This window comes from Eurytemora carolleeae, unplaced genomic scaffold, assembly GCF_000591075.1.
Source record: "Eurytemora carolleeae unplaced genomic scaffold, Eaff_2.0 scaffold468, whole genome shotgun sequence".
In the NCBI taxonomy this organism is placed as follows: Eukaryota; Metazoa; Arthropoda; class Copepoda; order Calanoida; family Temoridae; genus Eurytemora; species Eurytemora carolleeae.
In genome coordinates, this window is record NW_019396653.1 from 149,823 (window position 1) to 170,408 (window position 20,586).

The window sequence follows — 20,586 nt, forward strand, 5'->3', positions numbered from 1 at the left end:
CCCCCGTTCAGCAACCTTCCCTCCCCAACGTTGCTTGAATGAAATGGTTTCTATCTGTTTCTGCATCATATTATATATAATATTAAGGTTTAGTTCAAGGTTATTGTGTTCAGAACAGTTTCCGTGTGTTTCTTTAAAGGGACAGTTAATGTAATTTCAATTTACTCTTAATTCTTACAGTGACAAGTTCGATTCACACGGGTATCTTAAAACCTGCATCTGAGTAATAATAAGCAGAAATTCTCGTTTCTTCTATCGGTAAATTCTAAGAATTTTCTTGATCGTTCCAAAAAATTATCAAGAAGGAAACCACAAATAATTTTCAGCTAAAAAAAAACAAGAATATCTCATTCATCTTTGACCAGAAAAAGGTTTAAAGGAGACCCTTGTTATTACGTCAAGACTCTACCTCCAGTCCCTTAAAACATGCTTAAAACCCTATTTATAAAACTAGTTTTTACCAATTGTGCATTTCCACTTAAACCTTAATTAGGCTGAAATCTTGGTATTTAAATTCTGAAAAATTATTTTATTGAACGCTAAAAGTAAATTTGAAAATAATGATTCTACTCAGCTTGTAAACTGGCAATGCATTGTGTGACGCATCCAGGGGAATGCAGTCCTTCAATGGAGGGACAAATTTTGCGTAAAAAGACTGAAAAGCGCTGTCTAAAGATGTTCGTCCTATAATTTACTTAGAAAAATATAAACATTAGGACTCCGAATGTTTATAGTCCAACCTTCGATCACTTTGAAGCATTTAAAGTTAAAGCTATATATAGAGGCTTAAATAGGAGGGAACAAGGGGAAGAGGAGAATTGCAATAAATCATGTTTCAAAAGGAGGGTTAAGGAGAAGGGGGTGGATAAGTGCCCCCCCCCCCTTCTGCTTGAGTATGTGCCTATGTATGGAGAATGTATATTGTGTATACAGAGATCATTTCAAGGTTAACTTGGGTCCCATAGTTTAGTCTAGCTAGGTCTAGTTCAGGGGCACCCATAGTTTAGTCTGCTAGATCTAGTTCAGGGGCACCCATAGCTAAGTCTAGCTAGCTACTTTATTCTCTCCCTTAAATACAAACCTCTGGAGTATATTCCTTTACATTGAATTCAACTTGAAGTTTTTCCTCGTCTATAGTTACACGAGCCCTACAATATCAGCATCATCTTCATTATCAACATCAACATCAACATCAACATCAACATCAACATCAACATCAACATCAACATCAACATCAACATCAACATCAACGTCAACGTCAACGTCAACGTCAACGTCAACGTCAACGTCAACGTCAACGTCATTATCAACTATGATATCAACATAAACATAAACAGATTATCATCATCATCAACATAAGCAAAAACATGAACAAGAATAGGAACATAATCATCAACACAAACACTAGCTATCATTATGATAAACTAACCTCGGTGAAAGCTCTTTGTCCTCCATTTTAATCTGTTGTGCGGGGCTGAAGTCTCTATAAGATTCCTAAAAATCGATTTAGAATTTAAAATCTATAATTTTTAATATTGTTGAAGTGGTCCGTATATATACCATAGATTATTAACGATACAGACAGAACACTAGATGTCGTTTTTTCAAGATTTAGAGGTTTTTCGTTCACAATAAACCTGAGGCAGAAGCCCAAAGGAGTTATGCGCATGCCGCGTTGAATGAGAAGACAGAGCGAGTGCATGCGTGTAAGTCTTAAAAATTCGACATCTAGTGTTCTATCTGTATTGTTATTAATCTATGATTTATGATTTATAAAATTAATACCGTCACTTCTGAACGATAGTCTATAAGTAAAATATATGATACGCTATCACTTACTGATTAAATGTTTAGGAATTTGTCTTTATCTTGAATAAATAACTGTAATTTGATACTAGATTAGTAATATTAAAATTACTGTTCACTTGACAATTTCTAATAAATGTCATTTGTTTTGGAAATTGCTTACACAGAAGTTTGTTTGTTTGTTTGAATCCAAGTATTGACATTAAGTTGAAGAAAAAATTAAATAATACATTTTTGCACAATTTATCATCTTAAACAAAGGAATTAAGTCTTTGCCACAAATTCAAATTTTCCAATAATTATATCTTTGCAAAATAAAGCTGTAAACTTTGATATTTTAAACTTAGACTAGCTGACCTAATAGAATTGTTTGAAAAATCATAGGTCTACAACTCTAAAACATCGGGTTGAAAAGATATAGGGGTTAGAAAATCAGAGTTGGTGGTGAAAATTACTTCCTTTGGAAACCTAGGTTTTATGATTTTTTGAAAGCTTGGGGCGTTTTCTTTTCACATCTTCTTTTTTTTCATAGGGCGCTTCGTGTCCATCATCTGTTTTAATTGTGAACATTGTATACATTGTAAAACAAAAACAAATAAAAATTTGGTGGATTTTCAAAATTTTCAAAAATCGAATTTTGTTAGAGGCAAATTTTTGAAAATTTGATCATCCATAAACCTTCCCTGGGGTCAAGCGAGGCCCCAAAACAAATTTGGCTCGATCGGTTCAGCCGTTTTGACGTTTACTGGATACAAACAAAAAAACAAGATCTGTCTCAAACCTATTTTTAAAAAATTATCTATTTTATTTTATGTTTTCTTGAGATCAAAATAATTAGGTTTAACTTGGCGACATTCATAGTTTTCATATTATTGCATGTTAATTTTATATATATTACTGATTAATCTTTAGGCTTATGCTTTCATCTGTAACCAATGATCAAATTCACTTTTGACGATATAGAATCTTAATTGGTACCTAAAAGTCACACTAAAATTGAATTGTTTGCTTTGTCAGCTGTTGTCTGTCAAATCAGTGATCAAAGTAACTGTCAGCTGTTCTATGCTGACCTGTAGCTGTTGTCCACGACTGCTGATCGGAGCTCTAAACGACGGATGCTGAATTGCTGCTCCTAAGCTATAAATATCAGGTGTATTGCTGCTATGCCTGCCAGCTGAAAAACTATTCTCAAAATCCGCGAAATCCCTGGTTCGTTCCTCTATCCAGGCAGAGAGAGGATGAGACTGAGATTTAAGTTGCGACCGCGTAGAGCAAGATTCAGGCAGTCCGCTCCACTCACTAGGCCGCGTAGTACCACAGTCAGGCAGTTCGCTCCTCTCTCCTCGATATGATGTCATCCCGTCCCAGTCTAGGGGGTACCCACCTGTACATATATATATTAGATATAGGTTTAGGGGACCTCAAATTTTGAGGGCTCAAATATATGATTATAACACGCATGGGAACCCCCCTCCCCCTAGGGGGGGGAGTAACATGTTTGAAAGTATCTGCAAATTACTTTTTAGGGGACTTACTTGTCATATTTGAGGCAAAATATATAGGTCGCAAGTGTTTATGTCATTCTATAGGTATAAATAAAATTTGTGGGAACAAATCACTGTCAGAACATTTTGAAGGAAATCTATCATATATTTCTTTTGAATGTTAAGATTTCTAAACATCAATACTAAAACTGAATAACTAAATGCGAGTAAAATTATCCTATACAGATACAAATCATCAATTCATTCGGAAACTTTTTCAACTTTTGATGTAATGCACGAAATCCAACAAATAGAAAATGCGTTAAGTTTTAAACTTTTAATGTATTTTTTTCTTGAAATAATCGTTTTGAGTGTTTACACGTGTCCTTGATGTACTAAACATATTTATATAAAATCAATGTTTACATAGTTGTAAAAGATATAAAACTGAAAACTTGACAATTCTATGCTGTAAAGATAATAATGTATCACTACGGACTGAAAGGTCGTCGTGTAAAATACCATAAATTCGGAACTAATAAATAGATAATAATAATAGATAAATAAATAATAATAGATACATTCAGAGCTGTGATATTTTGTGCATGGGTACCTCGCTAAATCTCAATATCCACTAAATTGCACTGAGCATCTATAAAAAACTTTATCCTTCCATATTTTCATTTTTACAATTACCATGCGGCCTGCGGGTTATCGAATATAGATTATTCTGTAACTAAACAAAGATAGAAAGCATTGATCTCGATATCCGCAATACAAGTCGAGGTCCCAAATCAGTAAAAGTTTTCCTTGAAAGAGTTTTGTAGGAATTAGGATAAATATTTGAATTTTAAATCAACCAAGAAATTGATGCTTTTCGATTTTGATTTGTAAACAAATATTAATTTTAGAGAAATTCGTAGAACTTTGATCCAATTTTATTAAACTTTGGAAATCTCTCTTAAAACTTGTATAATTGCTATCAAAATGCTATAATCAATGACAGAAAAGCCATGAAGGCATTGCAATCAATAAATGAAAGAATTTAAAAATTTGTCAAATTAAGAACACATTTATTTTATGAATTTCAAATTAGAATAAAAATTAAAAATGTTTTTTTTTGCAGTGAAAATTCATAAATTCTCAGATAGAATTATTCCTAAGTTTCTAAATGCCCTATTTAAACTATATCTCAGATTACATTATTTTATTTGCGGAGCTGAAAAGATGGATGTTTTGTGAACAGTTTCTACTAAAAAATAAACATTAATTTTCAGGTTTTTGATAGCTCTCCACAACAAAGTGTGCAATTGAAAAACGATTCCTTGATTTGTAAGCTTATCAGGAAGTCCAATACATCTAGGTCAACTTTTTTTGTCCCGTGTATTTTAAATCGTTTAAATATAGCCATGTCATAACTTTAAAATTTCTGTCCTTTAGATTTTCAGAAAGAAGTTAGCAGTGTTCAATCTTCATAGATTTAAAATGTTTTTTACTCGGTTGAAACTTCTAGCCTATTGCGAACTATAGGCACAAAGTTACTGATTTAAGACGACATTTCTAATTTAAATTTAAACTTGAATAATTAAAAACTTACTTTTTGTTCACAAATCAGATCCGCTAACTACAGTTAGATGAATTTCTAAATTTAAAAATCTTGAAAAAAATGTTCTCTGAAAATATCTGATTCCAAGTATTGGGTATTTAGGATTGGTTTATCTAGGTTTATAAATTTTGAACCTTAAAACTTTTGAATCTATAATTTTGAATTTAAAATTTAGAATCTAGGATCTAGAGTCTAGGATCTAGAATCTAGTATCTAGAATCTAGGATCTAGAATCTAGGATCTAGAATCTAGGATCTAGAATCTAGGATCTAGAAAGACTTTAGGATCTAGAATCTGGAATCTAGAATCTGGGATCTAGAATCTATATAGGATCACTGAATAATCTATGTTTTAGTTTAAAAGTTTTACTTTGTCCTGAAAAGATAGATATTACGCAATCACAAGATAAAGATGAAAACACTGCACCAGACTGCAGTAAACACCCTTTGCTTTCTATCCTTCCAACCGAGGGGTATGGGGGGAGGGGAGAGGGGTATGGGAAAGGGGGGGATGGCAGGATGCCAACTTATAATCATACTAAACAGAGGGAGAATAATTGATAAACTTGACTTCTAACTTTATATCTATTTATATGATGATTAAATGGAAATTAAAGAAGACTTTTGAAGGTTTATCTAAGAGTCAAAAATAGCCTTTGTCTACAAGAATGAAGGTGTAAATGAATATTGTGAGGATCTTATCAAAAAATTAAGTTATTGAAACTAATTACTCTAATTGCCAAGTCTTGAAGTTTGAAATATCAAAATTAAGAACAATTAGCATTATCATTTTCAAAAGATGCTTAATCAAATTTCTTTATTAATTCATTATAAAAATAGACATGAAGGCCACTATGAGGAGGGATTTGGAACTCAACATTTTCTAATTAAATATTCTATTAAATACTGTAAACAATAGAAACTATTGAAACCCAGCTAAAAATCAATAGTCTGAAAAGCATGCATGGCGTAGGAAGTTGTTATTGTATTGTATAAAATGTTTGGTGTATACTGTATATAAATGTAATTACTTTCATTACAACCAAAAGCCGAAGAAAAAAAAGGAATTGAGTCTTTGCCTAAACTTGGATTAAAAACTTTGATTTTGTGGCAAAGATTTAATTCGTTTTACAAATATGTTATAATGGCATAAAAATACCTAACCATTGAAATAATCATTCCTTTATAAAAAGCTGGTTTTATGGTATGCAACAATTTTCATTTAATCCCACCCCTTTTAAAAATAAAAATAAATAATAAAAATTATTTGTTAGTTTTTACGAAGGAATGTCATTTACTCTCAGACAAATTAGAATCAATGGAAATTTAAACCCCGAAGGGATTCAATGATAAATTTGTCTGAGAGTAAATGATACAAACATTTCAAACCCCCGTTGAATAATTCAAATGACATATAAATTTGTAAATTCTCGAGTTCTTTCGACTTTTTTATAAACTTTTCCATAATTAAGTTTTTTTACACTTAACATGTAATTTGACTTTTTAAGGATGAATTTTTATCTATTTGGAAATATACACCTTATACAAAAATTATTTTGAATTAAGCCAATTTTATCTGTACATATATGATGTCTCTGGGCCTGGTTACTTACTTCAGAACAATCGTTGTGTTTTTGCCGGAAATTGTTTTTTTAAATGTCGCGGATTTTGTAAATATCTTTCGAACATTTTAATTTAAACAATTTTAATAATTAAACAACACAATTGCTATTAACTTTTATTTTTATTTCTACTTGATTAATTAGCTTTTTTATATCTTTTTATAAATTATGACACTATTGAATCCCTGATGTTTACATTGCAACCCTGTAACCAGAGGATTGCAATGTTAGATTGAAACTCTAGGGATGAAATCTAATTAACTATTCTGCCAAGTAGTTGCGGATTTATAAAATCAAGAACCTTACTGAACTTTTATTATAGAATTGAGTATGATTGATAATAGAAATTGAACTATTTATAACACTATTATGTTGGTTTGCAGTATTATAAAGTTTTTGGACCGACATTTTTTCTTTATCGAGAAAGTTCAAACCTTTTTAGATTTTATTTTGTCCCGAGCTTTAGCCAAAATAATAGTGTTATAGTTATACTTGTCTTATTGCAATGCCTATTTCTGGATCAAATAAGATTTTTAAGAAAGCAGAAATAAAAATAAAAAGTTAATTTCAATTTTTTTTATATTGAAATTTTTTTTTAAATCCGGAAACCAATCAAAACTTTATAGCACACGTGCTATACTGTTCAGCTGATTTAACTTTAATAGCACGAAAATTACTTTCTAGCACGTTCATAATAAAATTCCCCATGAAGTGAGTAAGAATGGTAAAGTACACAATAATTTAATAAAATTCTTAATGTAGTTTTATAAAGTAAGTGATCAGAAATTGTCTAAAATGATCATATTTAAGAAAATTCAGTTTTTTTGACAAATAGACGAAAATAAAAAAAAAAACATACGAGTATAATCTTTTTTTCTTATTCTTACTGTATTCTATATAATTACAATATATAGTGTCAAAATATTTTATTTTACAAAAACATTTAAAAATTAGAGATGAAGTTTGATATCTTTTTTAATTCTTAGTTTACGGATACTCCAACAACAATTTAATAGATAAAAGTAGGGATTTCAGTGGATTTTACTTGCGCGCATATGCGAGCCCTGTTAATTCGAGAACAGTTGTGCGCAATTCCGTGCAACGGAACTCCGATTGGAAACCCTGGATAAAAGGTATACTTTGTAGTTTTTTTTTTCATTTAATAATAAACATACCCCCATTAGAGCCCTTAACTTGCATACTGATAAAGTTTAGAAATTTAGAAATTTTTGATAGAAAAAGATCTGTATACTAGTATATAGTAGTGAAATACAAAAATCTCTGATATTGTTTAAATAAAAATCAAATATCCTAATGCCTATATCCTGCAACCTGACAGAGTAAACCTTTGACATTACAAACTTTGATTATTTGATAAGACGGAATTCATAGTTTGAAATATCTAATGTCTGCAACATTGGGTTGCTAAGATTCCTCAGATAGGCATTAGAAAATCAGAGTTTGTGGCAAAGACTCAATTCCTTCAGTCTTTGCCTAAATGTTAGTATAGTTTTGAAGTACATTTAACAAGTTAGCTAAATATTTTAAGTTATGGTAAATAAAAAATAAAAAATAAAAAATAAAAAAACACATTTGATAATTGCATTCCATATCGTGTTGTTGCTTTGAAGCTAACAATGTTTTTATTTAAGAAATTTTTTTTAAATCGGAGTTGCTTTTTAAAGGGACAATTGCGAGTTTTGGCTTTCAGAAATAATTAATTTTTTTTAAACCAAAAAAAGACGATATCTTCTATAGTATTGATCAGATATAGGTGAAAAGGGTACTTTTGTGAATCGGTCAAAAAGTCACGCTCATTTAAGCACATTCAGTATACTCACGGGGAGATTAACCTCCTTGTTCATAACTACACACTTTTATCTCTCTGCGAAGCAAGGTTGTATAATAAGGTTGTTTACTCTCGATGAACTCCAATGTACGGAAAATTACGTCTTCTAAGAAGACTAAGATAGATATAAAAACCTCATATGATGTCACTGATTATAGAGGCGAGAGTGTGACGTCATATGAGTTTTTATCTATCTATCTTAAGAGACGACATTTTCTGTACATTGGAGCGCATCTATCTACAGGGTGTCCCAAAAAACATGGGAATTCAGTGACGAATTTGATATCGTCTTTGTTATGAATTAGCATTGTAATACCTAATTTCAAAAGCCATAATATTATTATGTCTTCTAGAGCTTATTTTATGAAAAGGGTAAAAGACTGTAAAGATGTGTCTATAATGTCTCCGCAAGATGAACAGTGAAGACGGACAAGTTTACTCTGTTCGTATACTGCAATTTTCTTGTTTTACTAAGTACAACCGTATGCAGTCAAAACATTAACAAACAAATGTGATTGTGAACATAGCAGACGACACTCTTACATATTACAGCTTTCTCAGTAGGTATCACTATACTAAATCAAAGAATTATTTGAAAAGACGATATCGAATTCGTCACTGAATTCCCATGTTTATCTATCTTAGGAAACGACATTTTCCGTACACCAAGCATCGAGATTATTATTATACATTTTACAGCTTGCTGCGAAGAGAATATCACTCATTCAAAAATTCCCAACTTAGACTACAGGTTGGTTCCAAATAAACATATTGTAGTGACGACTTATATATCGTCTTTAATCAGCGCGGCCATTTTTCGTACGCACAATTTAAAGCAGTATCCAAGTTAAAACATTTAACACCGAAAACGTAAACTACTTTTCTTATTACTCTATTATTAGTTTTCCTTCGAATTTTAAGATTTTGGAATTCTCATAAGAGGCACAATTGTTTTTGATGCTCTCTTTGTCGTTTATCAAATGTATTCATCAAAAAAGTCTTCTATCCATTCTCATGCTTATGTTGGGACACTCTGTATGTTAATTTTTTAAGTTGGGTAATGGGTAATAATAATAAGAGTGTTGATTAAAGAACGGTGGTATAATGGTTGTTGCTGTAATCGAATTATTGATTTCAAATTAGAAAGCCTTTCATTATTTCCCATTCATTTAGTATATATGGTTACCATAGCCTTGTACGTGACAGTGACATATGTTTAATTATTTCTATTTTGGTTTCATGCTTTTTATTAACCATGTTGATTTTGTTCTTTCTAGAAGCCCGACATATTGATTTTATAGTTTCTAATAGCCGGTCATCTTGATTTTATAGTTTCTTCTAGCCGGCAGTATTGATTTCATAGCTTCTATTTGTCGGCCATCTTGATTGTATAGTTGTTATGGTCCGCCATCTGGATTGTTATAGTTTCTACTAGACGGCCATCTTGTATTATTATTTCTACTAGGCAGTCATTTTAATTTTATAGTTTCTACTATCCGGCAATGTTGATTTCATAGTTTCGTCCATCTTGATTGTAAAGTTTCTGTTGGCCGGCTATCTTGATTTTACAGTTTCTAATAGCCGGCCATCTTGATTTTAAAGTTTCTTACTAGACAACCATTTTGATTGTATAGCTTTCTACTAGCCAGCCATATCATAATTTCATAGTTTGCCTAACATCTTAATTGTTATATTTACTACAAGATGCTAGCCAGGCTTCTTAATTAAATGTATTTTGCTAGCCGGCCGTCTTGATTTTTTTTGCTGTTGGCCAGCCATGTTGATTACAAAAATGTCTATGAAATAACGCAACATGCGCTGTTTTCCTTTTGTAGCGTAGGTTCAACTTGTTTGAACTGACTTAAATCAAAATCTCGTTTTGTTTCGTTGAACTCATTCTGAATAACCTTCTCCGGATCCAGGTTAGTTTCATCAAAAAGAAAATCAAATGCATCTGAAGCAACACTCTTCTGTGACGCCATAGAGCTGGCAAGGAAATCACTATCATCGTAACTACTAGAGAAGTCCGGAGAAACTTGGGTTCTTGCTCGCCGCCAATTCTTGGCAGATAAATGTCTGAAATCGAAAAAAAAAGATTATAAAACTTTAAGATAACATTTATATAAAAACTAACTGAAGTTCCTGGCGTTCCTCATAAAACTTTTAAAAAATAATATTTTGAAAATAAAATTTGATTTAAAAAAAATCGATTTTTGAAACAAAATGATTTCGATTATTTTTAGTCTATTTTAACGCCGGGGTACTCCAGGGTTCCCTTAAAAAATGTTAACATATACATATTTAGAGCTTTATTATATAAATAAAATGTAGGATTTTGACAAAGTTTTTTTTTATTTTCCAGATGCTCCAAAAGAATCTGAGATGTGTATTTTATGTGTGCTATGTGTATTATTAGTTTTATTTTATTACACTGTGGAGCATTGACATACGATAAAAGGTCAAAAGAAAAAATCTTAATGATAAGTCAAATCGTTTTGATTATCACTAATTAGTTTTTGGTGAGAGAATTTTTTTGGCAGTAAAAAAAAGAACTGCACTTCTAAATTATTTTAGTCAATAAACATCATAGTGAAAATTTGCCATATTAAAACTAAAAATACCTCTAATTTTTTAAAGAAACCAAAAAATCACTTACTTTAAGCAAATTTAAATCTTAAATAATTTTCAAAGAAACTTTTTTACCTCAAATCATTTGAATTGTCCTTTTTCATCATTTGTGCAGGTAGTTTACTCATCGGTATAGTTGCTGTGGGTTTTCTTGTTCGCATTTTGTCATTGTCATCAAACATAACTTGATATGCGGCACCATTCTTCTTTTGCGCAACTTTTTCAGTTTCCCGGGGTTTCGGTTGAATAGGGGGCAAAACCGGCGGGAGAACCCCGTTCGAATCAGCTGTTGCATATTTTTTCATTAAATCCGACTTCTTCTCAAATGGTTTGGCGGGTTCAAGCTTTAATCTGATTAAACAAGTAAGGGTAAGTTTTATTTAATTTTTCTTAATTAATTTAATTTTTCTTAATTCATTTAATTTTTCTTAATTCATTTAATATTGGTTAAAAATGAATATTTTTTTGTCCATAATTTTATTTTATTTTATCCCTTTTTACCTTCCAGCATTAACAAGTTCTTCTGCTTCAGTGCCTTGAATTCGTACTCTAAAACAATATTATTGATTTCAAAAAGTAATATTTATGTTAAAAATATCTTTGCCACAGAATTGTGTACTTTAGTACTTCAAACTTAGATGATTTGATCTAACAGAATTCTTAGTTTAAAATATCTAAGGTCAACGACTTTGGCCGGATTGCAAAGATATAGGGATTTGGGATATCAGAGTTTGTGTCAAAGACTCATTTTGAATTCCTTTATAAATTCTTTATTTTTAATGATAAATCAGAAAGTCATAAGTGTCAGTGAGTGATCACAAATCATAAAACAATTTATTTAATTTTGATTTAAGATCACACTTTCGCTTTGAAATTATTTGATACTAAAAACAAGTTTGAAATTTCTTTTGATTTTTACAAAGAGTTCTGGGGAGTTTTCTGCATTTATATAAAAAGAGGAATAAAAAACATTAGTACAGGGTGTCTCTATAAGCATGGGAATTAAATGACGACTTCTATATCGTCTTTGCTCCAACTAAAAGAGATTATTTCGTAAATGTAATTTTGAAGTACATACACAGTTAAAACATTTAAAACCAAAAACTAGTAGTCTTGGGGTAGACCACATTTTGGAAAGCTCATAAGACGCTTAATCTTTTTTTGATGCACTTTATGTCATTTATCAATTATCGGAAATCAAAGACGACATACAAGTTGTCTCTCAATTCCCATGTTTATTGGGACACTCTGTACTGCAGTAAAGGTCTTCTGATTGAAGCAGAAACATCCATATACAAATCATTCTTGTTTAATCTAATCAATAGCGCCCTAACTTGGTTTTCACAAAAGAAACTTGTAATTAAGAAATTAACTGCTTAATTACCTCCCAATTATTCCTTAATCTGCCGGACCACAGAAGATATGAATTAACGCCTTTTAAAGGGATTAACAAGACAAAAGTATTGACCTTTGCAGATTTAAAAATTGCTTCTAACCTTGCAACATCATACACTGGTCGAGGTTTTGCAGTTTTCTTGCAAATATCCACATGAAGGGCTATACGGTCAGATGCAAAAGTTCTGTCGCATATCTGAAAATAAAAGTAATTAAATATGCAAAGTTAAATTTTGTTAAGGAATGTATGACAGACAAAAGTAATGGCAAACAATTTTCGTTTTTTAACTTGTTTGGGATTATTAAAAGGTTCCAAGAAAATCTGATAAGTTTTAAAATTTCGAAATCGTTTTTTCTAAACATTTGCTTTCCTTATCACTTTGTCAAATGTTAAGCATGAGAGAAGATACTAACAGAAACATAAGTTTTTTTATGTTATTTTTTTTTTGAGGATAAACTATTTGCATCATAGTTAAATAAAATTAAATTTTCACAGAATATAGTTCTGAAACATTGAAACCTTGTTTGTATGATGCTTTTTAATAGTTTGAAACCCTTAAATCTAATTAAGTGTATAATTATAGCACATCACTAACTGATGAATATACAGGGTGTCCCACGAAACATGACAGTTGGTGAATAGTTTAGAATGTCTTCTTCTATAATTTGTTAAGTTGTTTGATATTAATTAGACAATATTACAAATATTATATGGGAGTCATGTTATAGTAAAGTAGGTTTCAAAGTAAAATATGTTTCAGAAAAATATTTTTTAACGAGATAAACTGCATAAAGCCTTTGATATCTAATAAAACGACTTTCATAACTATTTACCAACTGTCATGTTTTGTGTATGTAAAACAGAGTAAAATTGAACTGTGTAGCAGTTGGTACTAATTTCATTTCGATCTGATTTTTTTGCAAAGATTATTTGATGAAAACTTTCTTCATAGACCACGGGTTCTTTGATGTGGCACCAACTGTAACAGGTCTAGTTTCCTTTGATACATCAAAGTACTATACAGAAACATAGAATAGGAATAAAAGTTGTAATATTTATTCCGGAGTTATTTGGAGATTTTACTCACTTCCGTTCTTGTTAATAATATTTTTGAAAGAATGTATAATTTATTTATCAAAGACTATACCTTACAACCTACAAGAGGCCCTGAGGGTTTGTCTTCACTCTTATCAGCTGTCATGTTTGGGTCTCCAATAACAATGTCTCTGGACAATAATAAACAGAACCATTAAAATAATAATAAAGTGTCAAAGAAATATAACAAATGGTTTAGTTTGTTATGGAAACATTAACACTAGAATTACAAGTGAGACTAAAGTGTAAAAAGAAAAGAAAGCCCTCAGACTAGACATAAGAAGGTAAAATTTATGCAACATTACCAATACGACTTTGTGACCTCGTAGCTCCTTTGGATTTGATTTAATGTATGAAAGTATGAAAAAAAGAAATTTTATCCGGATTCATACAAGAAATAAAAAATAGTTTTGTTTTTCTCAATAGCTCTTCAATAAGGGGAGTTATAATTGAAAATATATTATTTTTTAATCAAACGTGCAGTTTGCTGAAGTGTAACGTGTCCTGGCTGTAGAATGTTTAAATTCTATTTACAAGATTAGGGTTTCCACGAAATGGCTAAATCTTTTGCGCAAAATTTGCGCTATTTTCGCGCAATTTTTTTTTGCGAACTTTTGCGCTATTTTTGCGCATGAAACGCAATGAATTTTGCGCGGTTTTGCGTTATTTTTTATTCGCAATTTGCGCAAAGCCGGAAATATTTTTGCGAAAGTTGCGCATGAAACGAAATTTTAGTTTTGCGCAATTTTTTTGCGAAATTTGCGCAAAACCGCAAGTTTTACGGAAAATGTAACTTTTTAGGCAAATTGTCAAAAATTAATATTCTAAGCTTAGAATTAAACAACTGAAGATTTATTCCATACATAAAAAATATTAACATACGAGTATAACGATTATACTACACGCAATTGGTTACTTCCAGCTACAAAAAGTTTAAATTAAGGGACCAAAATTAATAAAATAGAAATTAGAGAGTGTGAAACTTGGCAATGTTTTAATCCTATTAAATAATTTCAAGTGACCCTTAAAAGCTTTGCCTAGCTAATCAAGTATGAATTATATTCTTAAATTTTTTAAATCAAATTTCTAAAATCTTTTTAATCTCATATAAAATAATACAAGAAAGTAACCATGATGCCTGAAGAATACACTTTTAGGAAATATGCATGTCCAAAACTAAAATTATCGAGAAAATTGTGAGATTTGAACTCTTCTTTACTGTCATTGGTCAATTATGTAAAACAAGATTTTTCCGGAATTGAATTCTAAGAAACACACACCGTCACCAACCGTTTGATTTTTACGAAATTGCGGAATTGCGCAAAACTCTAGTTGCGGAATTGTGCAAAACTTGAGTTTCGAAAAAGCGGAATAGGGCAATTTTGCGCTAAATGACTTTTGCGAATGATTGCGCAAATTGTGGTTTTGTACGGAATTTCTACAATCTGTTTCTCTATATTCAAGAAGTCCCTAAACTTGGAACTTCTTTCGTTCTTTGTCCAATAATTATATTTATATATATTATAAATAAGCCATTATACGACTTCATTCAAAGTAGTCGACTTAGTTTAATCTTTAAATCGTCATATTTCAATAGTTTGAGGTCGTCTTTACAGTCTCATCACAGTGATCCATCTAATTAATGGTGGATAATTACCGATTAGAGCTCGTTTTCAAAGGATTGAGTTGATCTCTGCTTTCATTAATATTCTTGAAATATTCTTCATCTCTGTATAGAATTTGATCCTTAAATAATGAAAATTTTTCTTGGTTTCAATTTTTACAAAAATAGAAATTTTAAACGTTTGTTTTCTATATTAAATTAAACAAATTATGGCCAATTTATTACTTGGCTGTACTGTAGAAATCCACGAACCTCTCTTTGTAAAATTTATTTAAAGACGACTTTCGATTTCAATTTTGATTTATTTCTATGATGTTAAATCAGCATTGATACACATAAACAAGTCAAGATTATCTGTCAATAAGAAAAGCTACTTTTTGATTATTTGTATTGATATAATCGCCACCAATGTGAAAAAATACATTAACAATCACAATTAAGTAAGTAGATATTTAATTTTTTTTAATTTACCGCACCAAATTGATCTAATAATTTGGAGGGAAATAGATAAATATAAATCAATCAATTAATGACACAAAACTTACCTCTTCCAATACTTTTAATCTTGTTCCTAAATGTTGGCTTAATCCTGATCTAGTTGGCATTTAATCTTGTTACTATATGTTGGCTTAATCCTGATCTAGTTGGCATTTAATCTTGTTCCTAGATGTTGGCTTAGTCCTGATCTTGTTGGCATTTAATCTTGTTACTAGATGTTGGCTTAATCCTGATCTAGTTGGCATTTAATCTTGTTCCTAGATGTTGGCTTAATCTTACATTGTTTGTTCTGCAAAATTTCAAGGCAATGTAAATCATTGGGATCCTGTCAGGCTATAGTTGTTGTCTGTTAAACACTGGGTAGTCCAGACTGGACAATACATCAGGTTGTACCAGCACGGATCAAGCCATGATTGGAGCAACGTGAATTTTTCAAGTTTTCCTTCGCAACGATTGCAATGTCCGATTAACAACGGTTCCCTTAAAGGGAGTGACCGCCTATGTAAGGTAGTTGAACTGAGTACGCAGTGTTGTGGAAACCTTCTTTAGCATTCATTTGAGACATATTTCACTTTTTAAAAGTCTATAAATCCTGAGTTTGAGCGCAAATTCGACGTTCAAAACTCCTGATTTGGGGGTGGATACGCTTTCAGAATTAGTTTTTTTTAATTAATAATTAACGACGACACAAAATGTAAAAATATTCTAAAATAAACTACAGACGTCATGTTTAGGAACATTTTGAGAAAATAAAAATTAATCTTATCATCGAAAATAAGTAATCTTGTTCAATTATTAGTTTCTATTATCTCATTATTCTAGTTTCTCGTTATTCACAAAGATGTTCGCAGATTTTCTATAACTATTATTGAAAAGACGACATTTAAAGAATTTGAAGAAATCTGCGAATAAATTCAAAGAAAATAAGAATTCAATATAATAATGAAAACGAAATAATCGATTTTAGCATTGATTTAATGTCGTTGGTTACACTGTTATTGTGAACGAAAAACACCTAAATCTTGAAAAGACGACATCTAGTTTTCTAACTGTTATTGATAATTAATCCATGCTTTAACCGTTCAGGGCACGGTTTCAGAGATAAAATACTATAAATTGACCTTCTTAATTTAATGAGGACAACTTTCATCCAGCTTCTTATTACCTACTGGGTATTCTACGAAACATAATCAGTTGGTGAACAGTTTGAAATATCTTCTTCCATAGATATAAAAGATATAAAAGATTTTTTTCAGTTTATTTCGTTAAAAAACAGTCTTTTACTTAAATATATTTTACTTTGAAATCAATTTTAATAATAATTTATTTTTTATTATTCTCTTTTGTATCACACAAACTTAACAAATTATGAAAAAAGACTTTTAAAACTATTATGAAAGAAGAATTTAAAACTATTCACCAATTGTCATGTTTCGTGGGTCACCCTCTACTGCAAGGCAAGCAAGAATTCGAGAATTAGTCAAAAAACATCATCAATGCATCGATCGAAAAGAATAACAGGATTAAACTCGTGGGATGACTCTTCAGAGACATATAAAAAGAATTTTATCTTTTTTTCATTCAGACATCAAAATTCAACCTTTAACTAGCTAATTAAAAAATGTATGTAGCATTCTTTTTTTGTTTAGCCTGTAATATCACCATAGCTAATTTGTATGGATAGCGTTTTGATGAAAACATTGTAAAATCAAATAAAGTAAAAGCAGAAATGGCAAAAAATGTGTTGGATAAGTATATGTAAGAAATATTCTACAAGTATATTTGCTTGTCTGTCTATCGGCCTAGCTGTCTGTTTGTTTGTTTATCCAATAAACGTCAAAATGACTGAACTGATCGGGCCCAAATTTTGCTTGGGACCTCAAGTATGACCCAAGGGAAGGTTTATGGATGCTCAAAATTTTAAAAATTTATTTAATTTTTTGTTATTTTTAAGTTTTGAAAATCCACGAACGAATATTATTAAATCCGCGAATTTTTTGGGTTTGTTTTTTATATTGTACAAAGAGAACTTTAGATCGTTTTTAAACAAATCCCAACCCTACTCTCTAGCACTAGAATTATATCATTTTCTTCTCAATATATTTCGCCAAAAACTTTGGCATCATCAGGAGTTTGTCCTTACTCTTTTGAAGAGTATTGAATACAAAGAGAAGATGCTCACAGATAGATAGTTAAAATAGAAGATGGGCGCAAAGCGCTCTTAAAGCCTAGTACTAATTATAATGGTTTAGCCGGAGAATAAACAAGGTTGGAGTATAAAGTTGGGGGATCATTAGAAACTTTCTTGTTCGGGAGTAAGGACTAGGACGGAGTAGGGTTTAGGCTCAACACGGAAATATTCAACGGAGGGAATATTATGAGAAATGAACAGGCGGAGGTATTAATATAAACCATTTTATTTCATGTTTCTATAACGCTTCGCGTCATTCTTTATCGCTGATTTATATCATGAAATTGTTTCTTCGTAAACTAAAAAAATAATAAACATGCGAGACGCATTTTTTTCTATTGGTAACAGTTCAAACAATGTGCTTAGAGCGCTGTACTCCCCTCTTTTTTTTTAAAGTCTTTTTCTGATTTTAATGGTTAAATATATAAATGTTAAATTCCGTGCAGCTATCCATTTTCTTAAATTATGTGAGACCCCTAAAAACATGTGGATCCACACGTTTGACGTTTATTGGATATAAACAAATCTGACTTGCAAACATTCAACTTTGAACTCGCAAGAAATTGTAACATTTACAACACAAAAACAGTTTAGAGAATATTTATTTGAATCTAAGTGTCGATAGGTGAAGTGTGGACGGGAAAAAGTGAAGCGATTTTTTGCAAAGAATTATTTTGATGAATTATTTGATACAGGGAATTGAAAATCTTTCTTTGATTTGTATTTGTGTTTTAATTGTAAGCTTTAATTGTAAGCTTTGTAATTGTAAGCTTTAAAAATTGGAGTTACTTTTTTTAGACTTAAAATTGACAGATTGAGTTATTAAATATGTAAAAACTCCTGAGACCAAATTTAAAGAATTTGAGACGCGGCTTAAATTTGATACGCAGCTCAAATAGGGTTGGTTCTACTTAAAATTGTATTCAATGTTTCAAGGTTTAAGCCGGCGCTTAATTGAAACCGTTTTTAGCGGATTTGAGACGCGGCTTAAACTCATTTAATTCTGACTCTGTTATTATTTAACTACTTAGAATTTGGACAAAGAAACTAAGTCTCTACCGCAGGCTCAAATTGTAAACCTTGGATATTTCAAAAAATCGATCCTGTTAGATTAATTTTAATCCAGGTTTAAATATTTAAAATCTTTACCAAGATATAAAGATTAGAACATTTAAGTTTGTGTCAAAGACTCAATTCCTTTCTCAATTACTCCGTCAATTTTGAATGTTTGAAATTGGCCGATCGCAGTTTGGAAATCCCAAGACTGAGTTCTTAATGTTTTCTCTTTATTATTATTAAAATTGTGTTATTTTTACTGAAACACCCTGGATTAAAATAAAAAATACTTAAAATTCTGTAATTCACAAGGAATTCAATGTTAAAGTTCAAAGTTGCGTTTCTTGACGTTAAATTAAATATTACTTAGCGTGTTAAGAATTTTAAACTGTGCAAATTAATTTGAAGTGAAACAGGGGGGGGGGGGTTGAATTGAACAAACCTTTCTTAAATAAAGTTTAAACGTTTATCAACATCTATATAAAAACCTTCTAAAAATCTAGTTGATTTAGTTAAGAACACATCCAAGGCCTGTTAAAAATATAATACGTAATTTTTTTTGGAAATTCAACATAACTATTTCAATATTAATTGAGAAAACATTATATAAATAGGCTCTTAAAGGGCCACAAAATCAAATTTTCTTATCTCTATATCTTTGCAACCTGATGGTGATAACCTTTTATATTTCAAACTTAGATTATTTTATAAAATAGAAATTAAAGTTCGAATAAAAAGGTCTACGACATTGAGTTGCAAAGATTATAGGGATTAGAAAATCATAGTTTAAAAATTAATTTAGTTGACTTTTAAACTTAAGTTTGGACTTTAAATAGTTCAATGCACATGAGGTACAGTTAAAGTTGAGTAGTGTAAACATACATATTTACTTAATGAGCGATTTATAACTTACTTGTAAAGCTATTTGCTTTGGAACTACATACAATGCACTTTAGCATTGATTTAATGTCGTCTTCCCATTGACGGAGATTTTAAACATTTGAACAGTTTTGTTGATTTTTAATAAACTGGAATCTGGACCTTTTTCCTGATATCTCCTTCAATTTTGAAGGCGAATAAATGGTAGACCACATTTCGGAAATCCCGAGACTAGTAGTTTTCAGTGTTACATGTTTTAACTGTGATTATTCAAAATTATATTTACGAAATAATCCCGCTTGGAACAAAAACTATTTAAATGCCGTCAATTAATTACCATGTTTATTGGGACACCCTGTACTTTCCCAGGAAGATGTTGGGGCGAGCAAACGAATTATATTCACCTATCCTATGGTTTCACACACAGATATGACAGAAATAATGAAGGTAAACTTTCAACAAAACTATTCATTTTTTGAAGGACTTAAAAAGGAAAAATTAAAGGGGGTATAGGATATATATATGAATTTTCGTATAAATTTGTCACAGTTTTATATAAATTTCTCGAGACAGGCCATTAGATATAACTTTCATTTATTTCAGTCTATAATTCCTTTCATTTTTCCTTTACAGTCCCTTTAAGATGTATTTTAAGTTACCTTAGTTTAAATAGAGTTATATCCAATTCACAAGGGTACCCTTTAAACATTTGTCTGACCACAAATGAAAAAGAAATTCGTTTTTTGCTGCCAGCAATCTGAAAGTTGTCGGTCCTTGCTACTTATTAAAAGTGACCTCCGGATTTTTGCAGCTGCAGAGCAAAGATAATTTAATTTTAAGATAGAAAAACGAA

General features: G+C 30.7%; 3 protein-coding genes across 5 annotated transcripts in view; 1 reads left to right on the plus strand and 2 right to left on the minus strand.

Annotated features, from left to right (window-relative positions):
• The window catches only part of LOC111706929 (uncharacterized), a 7,430-nt gene extending 2,443 nt beyond the window's left edge, over nucleotides 1–4,987 (minus strand). Inside the window, exons 1-4 of one of the 3 annotated variants that reach the window (XM_023479877.1) lie at nucleotides 3,342–3,425; nucleotides 2,885–3,190; nucleotides 1,430–1,496; nucleotides 1,082–1,148 (exon numbers count right to left, since the gene is read on the minus strand). In XM_023479877.1, the coding sequence (XP_023335645.1) occupies nucleotides 1,082–1,148; nucleotides 1,430–1,496; nucleotides 2,885–3,190; nucleotides 3,342–3,348 (447 nt within the window). In that variant the 5' untranslated portion in view covers nucleotides 3,349–3,425. Of the gene's footprint in view, nucleotides 1–1,081; nucleotides 1,149–1,429; nucleotides 1,497–2,876; nucleotides 3,191–3,341; nucleotides 3,426–4,887 lie in introns of those variants that run through there. The other 2 variants (XM_023479878.1, XM_023479876.1) reach the window with 2 other exon arrangements.
• Nucleotides 4,988–9,505: 4,518 nt separating this feature from the next.
• On the minus strand, nucleotides 9,506–15,919 carry LOC111706942 (uncharacterized). Its single transcript, XM_023479897.1, has 7 exons — nucleotides 15,655–15,919; nucleotides 15,143–15,231; nucleotides 13,538–13,616; nucleotides 12,491–12,585; nucleotides 11,496–11,543; nucleotides 11,070–11,345; nucleotides 9,506–10,442 (listed from the first exon to the last, which is right to left on the minus strand). The coding sequence occupies exons 1-7, from the start codon at nucleotides 15,712–15,714 to the stop codon at nucleotides 10,163–10,165; spliced, it is 927 nt and encodes a 308-aa protein (XP_023335665.1). The 5' UTR covers nucleotides 15,715–15,919; the 3' UTR covers nucleotides 9,506–10,162.
• A 1,949-nt stretch (nucleotides 15,920–17,868) lies between these two features.
• LOC111706941 (dynein light chain 4, axonemal-like) overlaps nucleotides 17,869–20,586 on the plus strand; it is a 4,031-nt gene continuing 1,313 nt past the window's right edge. Inside the window, exons 1-2 of the mRNA XM_023479896.1 lie at nucleotides 17,869–18,005; nucleotides 20,103–20,180. Of these exons, the coding sequence (XP_023335664.1) occupies nucleotides 17,985–18,005; nucleotides 20,103–20,180 (99 nt within the window). The 5' untranslated portion in view covers nucleotides 17,869–17,984. The remainder of the gene's footprint in view (nucleotides 18,006–20,102; nucleotides 20,181–20,586) is intronic.

Bases quoted from the DNA above. Each gene is read 5' to 3' on its own strand.
- LOC111706942 (XM_023479897.1), bottom strand. From the start codon at position 15,714: ATGCCAACTAGATCAGGATTAAGCCAACATTTAGGAACAAGATTAAAA. The intron at 15,232-15,654 runs GTAAGTTTTGTG...TCATTATTTAAG, and splicing joins GATTAAAAGTATTGGAAGAG to GATCAAATTCTATACAGAGA. The intron at 12,586-13,537 runs GTATAGTCTTTG...TTTTATTTTCAG, and splicing joins GGCCTCTTGTAGGTTGTAAG to ATATGCGACAGAACTTTTGC.